This window comes from Solanum stenotomum, chromosome 12, assembly GCF_019186545.1.
Source record: "Solanum stenotomum isolate F172 chromosome 12, ASM1918654v1, whole genome shotgun sequence".
In the NCBI taxonomy this organism is placed as follows: Eukaryota; Viridiplantae; Streptophyta; class Magnoliopsida; order Solanales; family Solanaceae; genus Solanum; species Solanum stenotomum.
Window position 1 is genome coordinate 11,219,741 of NC_064293.1, and position 8,810 is coordinate 11,228,550.

The window sequence follows — 8,810 nt, forward strand, 5'->3', positions numbered from 1 at the left end:
GAGAACATTTTCTATGAAAACAAGTTTCTTAAAAATGAGGAAAATGACTTCCCTAGTGAAAGCAGGGAAAACAAGTTCTAAGTGTCATTCCACATTGATTATGTCTTCATAGTCCTCCAACACATCTCATCTTCACCCGCAAGCCCACCACCCCTTACCCCTTGCATTTTAAATACCTATTACACCCTTAGTTTGAAGTGGAAGACAAAATTATTGCTTCAAAAATGTAGGTAGTGCATGAACGGAAAATGACTAATAATATCCTCGAGCAATGTGGTTTAAAGACACCCTTTACATATGCATTGTTTATATATATTTGAGATAACAATTAAACAGATCAATTTAATAGCATGTAAGGAAAATGCAGAGTGTGAAACTCTTTCAAGTTATTTGTAGTTTGATGTTGTCACCTGAGTTTTTCCGGCCTTCATTCTTTCGATAACGGGCGGGCGAACTAAGCTTTCTTGCCGCAAGATGTCAATCGTCAAAGTTAAAGTCAATAACTTCTGAATATCTAAAACCTCATGAAAATACTTTTTTGATGAATTAAGTGAAGTAGAATATGTCATGACTTTACTAGATCTAAAACAAACCAAAATTCCACCATATGAAAGAGGGTACTGGAAAGAGCATATAATCATTATCCACAAAAGGATCATGAGGATACTCGATCGATAGTTAACATCTTTGTCCAAATTTTTTAAACCCAAACATCCATATGAGTTACCATATTATCACAACAGAAAAATCACTTCCAGACATGAGTCGAAGAATCAAAGAAAAATGACCTATTCCATGGGAGGGCAGCTCCACCTTTCCCCATTTCTCATCAGCCAAATCAAAAGAAATGATGTTCCCGTCTTTATACATACTAATAAGTACATATCAAGGCCATGAGCAGGGGCGTATACAGGAGGGGGTCATCGGGTTCACGTGAACCCATGGTCCCCTCCCAAAATCATATATAGTAGTGTTATATTTTTTAAAAATATTTAAATATAGATGCGTGAACCCAGACTCGAAGTATCATGTAATGTAGTACGATGATGATTGGGTGCACCTCTTTGGGTGAGCTTAGAAATTTGAATCTTTTATCTATCTTGTTTTAGTTTTCTTTCTAAGATTTTGTAACTGGTTTGGATAAATAAAAGTTAATTTTGGATCTATNAAGAAAAATGACCTATTCCATGGGAGGGCAGCTCCACCTTTCCCCATTTCTCATCTGCCAAATCAAAAGAAATGATGTTCCCGTCTTTATACATACTAAGTACATATCAAGGCCATGAGTAACCCAATAAAGTTTCCCATATCACAAACTTACCTGACATATTTAGTAGCTTCTTATTCGGACATTCATCAACACATTTCCAAGAATAAACTATATATATATTTTGATCTCAACTCGATCCCGACTGCTATATTTAAAAAAAAATAGCCTCATCACGTAACTCATCATATCGAAAACCATATAAAAGTCAACAGTCTTTCCTCTTTAATGTAGGTTTAGAATCAGGCAATTTTTTTGTACTTTGTCATATTCCTCAATAGCAAGAATATAAATCAATCCATTGACAGAAACTACAATCGAAAAACGATTTTGCAATTTCTTGTAGGAGTGATCCAATTCAAATGCCTAAGTTATTGACTCATAAAGTAAAGAACTAACGGAAGACCATTTTTAGCTGCACGATGATTCATCATAATTCATAAGCAAATGTCGGGTGTAATCCTTGTTATTAATTATTAGTGGATAAGCTGAGATGGGTATTGATAAATTCAGGGCTAGAGATCAAAGTAAGTCAAGATTTGAAACACACCTAAATTTCAAGAGGGATTTCACTAGTAGCCTTGACAGAATTTTAATAATGAGTTTTGCTGGCAACATATGGATTGTCGTCAAGATTGAATTTTGCATTGAAGTTGAAGGAAATTATATTGAGAATAGATCCATTTGGGTTGCAGAAACTTGAGCTCTTCAAGTTCAATTTTTGCTATGAAAAGTTTTGTACCAGTAAACAGTTAAACATCTTGTGTTTGTGCTTAACCTATTACTTCACATCTAAATTATCCTTTATTGAGTTTCATAACTAAATTAAACTAGTTAAAACGTGAATTTCTTACTTGAGTTATGACTTAATAGTTAGCCAAACATATCTAAACGTTTTATCAATAAAATTTTAATCCACCTAATATATATAATGACTTTATTTATTGACATATTAATTTTTTAAATATATTTTTAATTGAATTCTTTAAAATCTTAAACTTTCCTTTTTCAAGTCGGAGATATCACCATCATAACAGAGATGAAACCCTGACTAAGAAGATGGTGAATATATCCCCATTGGGATAAATTAATTTATATGATGATAGTTTAACTTTAACTTAATATTAATTTATTTAGATTTTCTACCATGAAATTATTTTTCCACATAGAGTGTTGTGTGACAAAACTCTTAAACAAAAGAGAAAGTTTACACATATCATGAGAAATTAATTGAGTTATGTTTTGCTAACTATTAAGTGATAACTTGAATAGAAACTCCTTTTTTAATCAAAGACCCCTGGCCACTTTATAAATAAAATAATATGTACAATCAGGTGACCCAAATAGCCAACTCAAGCCTTCACTAATGAAACTAAAAAAATTGAGATAATTACGTATGTTTTTTTTACTCTTTAACTTCAATTTATAAAAAAGAATTGCCAGATAATACTTTAACTTTAAAATATTTATTTTATCTTTAAATGAAATTATTTATAATTATATAAATAATTATTATTTATTTTAAACACAAGCTTGGAATAGAGGGGATAGTAATTTCTTTGCTAAATTTCCTATCAAATCAAACTATATTACATAAATTAAACAAACAAAATAATAATCATTTTGGGTAAAAAAGTCAACCCTATGTATGAGTTGTTACAACAACAATAATAATAGGGAAAATTGTATAAAATAGCAAACTATTAATTCAAATTAAATGTTATAGCCATAGTTTATTTTAATTGTAATTCGCAGCAAGCATCCCTTTTTTTGCCATTTGATTCGGTATACAATTAGTCATTTTATACATTTCGATATAAAATGTATAAAATGCGTTTGTGTTTGTATAAAGCGGGAGAAAAATGTATATATAAATACAAATACATATATTTTCGTCCTATACACTTATAATCAGTGATGGCTCTACAGCTTTGAAAAAAAGGCAACTGCCTTAGGCCCCAAAATTTGAGGGGCCTATTTTTTAAAAATACAATAAGTTATACATATTTTTTTAAAAAAATATCGCATATAATTTGTAGAAAATATAATTTTTTCATAAAAGAGCAAGGAAATAATAGAAGTTTGATAAATTATGAATACTATGTCTCAAGAAAGATTAAATAATTGACTATAATAAATTTCATAAAAAATATATATTCGAATTTAAGGCCTCCATTCGAATTTTGCTTTAGGCCACCAATTTATTAGAGCCGCCCCTGCTTATAATTATACAAATACAGATTTTTTTATACAAATTACAATGTATAAATGAATTTATACAAAAGTGAACAATTTGTATGAAATTGGATGTTTGTAGCGAATTATACAAATCAAAAGCTCTATAGCAAACATAAAATTTGATATGGAGCGCAATTATGCAAACTATAGTTATAGCATACAAATATGATTTTTATGTTTGCTATATGTGAAAATTGCTCATTAAAATATACTAATGAAATCCACAAGTGAAATTTGGGTAGGATAAAAATTATACAAATCTTATTACAACGAAAAGTTATTTCGAAATTCGAATGACCATCAACTCAAGTGCAATGAACGTGGATCGTATGCATGGCTTGTTACAATACCTAGGTATCAATTCTATAAGGACATAAGTAAATCCGTAAGCATGCAGTCAAAAATTTCAACACAAGGAGGGAAAATAAAAGATCCTCCCGCCTTCCCTTAAAACCTAATAAACATAAAAAAACCTCCAGAGAAGACAAATTTCTTGAAACCCAAATGGAATCTAAGAGAAATGGAGCTTCCAATCTACCCCCAAAGCCAAAAAAACTCCATAACTTTGCTCAATTGCCTTCCACTTCAGTTAAAGATTTATGTTGAGTTTTTGTCTACCTAAGTATAATCTTAAGGACTGTTCTGCTAGTTCTTTGATTTATGACTCTGTTGCTGAGGCATTATATTTGGAGTACCCTACGAAAGAAATCCGTAGATCTGTTGAGATTGTGGGTTCTGTCAATGGGTTAATATGTCTTGTCATTGCAAAAAAATATTTTCTTATCTGGAATCCATCAATTAGGAAGTTCAAGAAATTGCCTGAATGTAGAGATGAGTTGTGCTTTGGTCACCGTTCCATGTATGGTTTTGTATATGATGAGGTTCATGGGGATTATAAGGTAGTGGCAGGGTTTAATAATGAGGGTTATGGCTATTCATTTCTTGTTAAGGTTAAAATGTATAGTCTGAATAGTGATTCTTGGACAAGTTTAGAGGATTTTGAGAGTGGGGTGCTAGGAACTAAGTCGGGTGTGTTTGTGAACGGGAAACTTCATTGGGCTAATAGTGTTTATCGTCGGTCTGGTTGGGATATCATTTCTGTTGATTTGGCTGATAGGGAGCTACCTTACTATGGAGAAGGAGATTTTGGTTGGACGCTGGGAGTTTTGGGAACTGATCTTTCAGTGTTTTCTAATTATCGAAGAATTCAGGCTGACGTGTGGGTTTTGAAGGAGTATGGGGTTAAAGAATCTTGGATAAAGATGTTTACCATTGATATTCCTTGTGATCCTAGGATGGGTTATAAGTTTTGTCAATTCTTTTGCGTGTCAAATAAAGGTGAAGTTTTGTTTCATTTTGGCTTTACTTTCATGATTTATAATGCAAAGGATCACTCAATCACCCATCGAAGCCCTCATCTAGAGGTTACTGGCTATGATTATGAGGCAAGCATCTACATAGAAAGCCTAGTTTGGCCTTTTGTTCAACGGAAGGAATCAAGGATGCAACAACGGAGGAGATTGAAATAGCTCTGATGAAGACAATTGTGTGATTAATAATAAGACTTCTCTGTATATTCCTCAAGTGTTGTTATGCTCTGTTTTACTTTCAAATATAGAACAAGATATTATATATTATGCCTGTCTTTGAACCATAGCCTCATGGATGCCTTGTTAGTGTTTTTTTTTGCTTCATGGGGACAACAATATTTTTGGAAGAATAGTTATTTGGTTTAAGTGCTTGATGTCTTCATCGTCAACCTCATAGATTAATTTCTTATTTTCTTCTGCACTAGTTTGGAGTTTTTTCTTTATGACTATCTTCTCATTCCTTCACTTATTTGGTCAGTCAAAGACTGAATCAACTTCCACTCTGGCAGTAACGTTGTTGAGATCTTCATCAAAAAGTAACGTTGAGATAAGCAATGTCACATTGCATGGTTAAGCATTGCAGGAAGTGACTTTAGCTGTTGTGGTCATGAGAATGCGGCGGGGTACCAAAGGATAGGGTAAATTAGGAGAAGATACTGGAATGTGATTTATTTAAGAAGGTCCCCTCTAGTCTAATTAGATGCGAATACAATTTTTGTCATTTTTGTTACTTTGAACATCAATTCTTCATACAATAGTAAATTCTTTTATCATGTTCACAGTATCTAAACTTGACTTTAAAAAAATGAACTTCTCTATGTTCTGTGATATATTTTACAATATTAAAGTTCAAATATGTGCGAGGTTATTTATCACCAAGTGAGATAAAAGCCTGGCTTAAAAAAATTCTAAGTTCAAACATCCACTTGTTATTCTATAACCAACCTATAATGAAGCATCTAAAAATTGATCAAAGTCAATTAGCCAAGCTATAAGAAGAAAATTAGCCAGTCCTTGAAAGAAAACAATGCCAAGAATTTGATAGACTTGCATATCAGCTTAATTGAGGTTCAATTTGTTGATTTGTGTCCTTTGTGATCCATTAAATTGAGATAACTTATTGCTGTGCATTAGTGAAATGATATGAAGGAGAAAGGGAATGAAGCCAAAATGTGTAATTTCTTTGTGAGTTAGATTTACTGGAGCTAGAGAAGAGGGGATGGTTTCTACATAATATCCAGCTCTAAATCAACTAATTTTACCCATTTTTGTAGCATAAAGTATTGGACAAGAATGAGTGATGCTTGTAATTTATTCTTTGCATTTTTATTCTTTTTGGTATTTATAGTAGACCATGTATACTGCTTAAGTTGCACCATGGTCCATCTTAGATATCAGATATGTTAACAGTACATTCCATGGCAGGTGAAATGCGACAATAACACCTAGGTGTAGCTCTTGCTAGGGTTATTGTTTGATATAGGGGGCTTCCCAATAATCTTATTTAGGTTATAACTTAATAGGGGAAAAGGCGGAAACACAAGAATTATGGAGCATCCTTAAGGTTTGACATAGTGTTCACTGTAGGTATTTTACCTTGTTGCTAATAACAAATCTCTTATTTTCTTCAGCATTAGTTTGGAGTTGTCTGTGCTGCTAATACCTAGCTGTAATTTTTCTTTTAGACTATCTTCTCATTCTTCGACTTATTGGTCAATCAAAGTCAGAATCGACCTATTGAGTTTAGTGTGGTAAATTTCATGGGTAAAGCATTTTAGGATGCAAATTTAACTATTGTTGTCATGATAGTGTGGAGGGGTATCAAAAGACAGGGTAATGTAGGAGAAAATGATGCGGGGATGAGCTTTATTTAAGAGGACACTGGCTATTGTAAAGTAAACGGATTTTTCCATCTGTGATTCCTAACAGATTTTTTTCCTTCCTACAATAGTGAATTCTTTATCATGTTGGAGTATCTATAATCAGACTTCCTTTTTTAAAACAAAAGTGTTGTACATTCTGTTCATCTTTCACATATTTAAGTAAAAATATGTGTGATGCTCATGTATCAGTAATTGAGAGATGCAAACCTTAGTTTAAAGCATTTCTAATCAACACTTGTTGTGCAATCAACAATCTATCATGGTACTTTGAAAACAAACCAAGTCATTGTAGCCAAGCTATAATGGGGAAAAATTAGCTAATCCTTGTAACAATGTCAAGAATTCAATAGACATGCATTGAGTTATACTGTGATTTAATTTGTTGATTTACGTCCTTGTGGATCAGTAATTGAGAAAGCAAGAGAGAAATGTAGTGAAGGCCAAGCAACTTATTGGCCTGTGATGTGTGTTCAGATTCTTAACGAATTAGATTTACTGGAGCTTGATGGGTTAAGTAGGTTGCTTTAACCCAACTGGTTACCCTTTTATTGGTAGCATAATATGTAGGATCAGCATGACAACCGCTTGATGTTGCATCATTTTTCATCTAGACACCAAATTAGTGAACAACGCCATGTTTGTTTTGTGTCCATTGCTTAGAAGTTGAATGGAAGCAACTTTGACAATGGAACTCAGCTCTTTGCTTAAATAACACATTCAGTTTCTAATGAAAGTGACGTTTGCGTGTGAATTGTTAACTGATATGTACTATTGAACTTTCAGGACGTGAATGCTGATGTTAGGAACAACTACTCTACTACTACTTGTCTGAAAGGATTGCAATGAGGAAGGATGGCTTTTCTCTGTTTTTACTGTTTCTTGTTTTTGGGTCCTAACGTTATTTCCCTGTGCGTAGAGCAAGACTTCACATACGCTGGCTAGCTAATTGCATATCACATTTTGTTGGTTCCTTGTCATTTTGTTGCTATAAATTATGATAACGTACTTGAAATGAAATGAGACTAGCATTATTATTCCAATGAAGCTTCTTTTTTACAAACTTACCCATTTCATAGAATGACACCTCACTGGGAAGTCATCGTTACTTCTCCAAGAATCAATCTTTAAACTATCATGTCTGTGAATACAAAGAAAAAATATATAAACGTGCCCTATACTTTGACTTCAATTGACATCTATGTCTTCCAACTTACAAGTAGACATATGTCTGTATTGATTTGTTATTCTATTGAAGAAAGATATTTCACTACTAAAAAATTGTCAAAAAACGACAGCCAAAAGCGACGGACTGCATCGCTTTTTTGGTCAAAATCGACGGAAAAGCGATGCAGTCACTTCTGTCGCTTTTTAGCTCGACGCTTTTCAAAAAGCAACGGACTGCGTCGCTTTTAGAGACGGACTGTGTCTCTTTTAGCAACGGACTGAGTCGCTTTTTTACTTCTTTTTTTTTTGAATTTTTTTTAAAAAAGCGACGGACTGCGTCGCTTTATTTTAATTTTCATTTTTTTTAATTTCTAAAGGGCGACACAGTCCGTCGCTTTTCTGGAAATTTATTTTTTGAAAATCCCAGAAAAGCGACGGATAAAAGGACACTGTCCGTCGCTTTTCTGGAAATTTTATTTTTAAAAACTTAAAAAAGCGACGGACTAAACCACGATGTCCGTCGCTTTTCTGCAATATTTTTGACAGTAGCAGCTCACAGCTTCTGCTGCTCACCTGCAAATGTAATTTAATTCAATTCTACACTATTCAGCCCAATCAAACACACACAATTATAAACAATCTAAACAAAACATAAAACAACAAACTTAAAATAACATTCAAAAGTATCTAAATCATAAATTAAAGACTTATAAAGTCTTTTAAAATTCGTTTTAAAATTTCAAAAAGTTCATAAATGTCCAGAGATCTACATAATTATCCTCATCACTCTCGTCGTCGGTGTCATCGGGAGCCGAAGTAGTAGGTCGACGAGCAAGGTTCATCACTTGTTCTTTGATTTGCTGAACAGTCTCACTCACGCTTTGTTGT

At 33.0% G+C, this 8,810-nt stretch overlaps 1 protein-coding gene across 1 annotated transcript; it reads left to right on the forward strand.

The window, feature by feature from the left end:
• Positions 1-4,104: 4,104 nt before the first annotated feature.
• LOC125847091 (F-box/kelch-repeat protein At3g23880-like) lies at positions 4,105-5,034 on the forward strand. The gene has a single exon (XM_049526798.1). The coding sequence runs from the start codon at positions 4,105-4,107 to the stop codon at positions 5,032-5,034; it is 930 nt and encodes a 309-aa protein (XP_049382755.1).
• The last annotated feature ends 3,776 nt before the right edge of the window (positions 5,035-8,810 follow it).

Bases quoted from the DNA above. Each gene is read 5' to 3' on its own strand.
- LOC125847091 (XM_049526798.1), top strand. From the start codon at position 4,105: ATGTTGAGTTTTTGTCTACCTAAGTATAATCTTAAGGACTGTTCTGCT.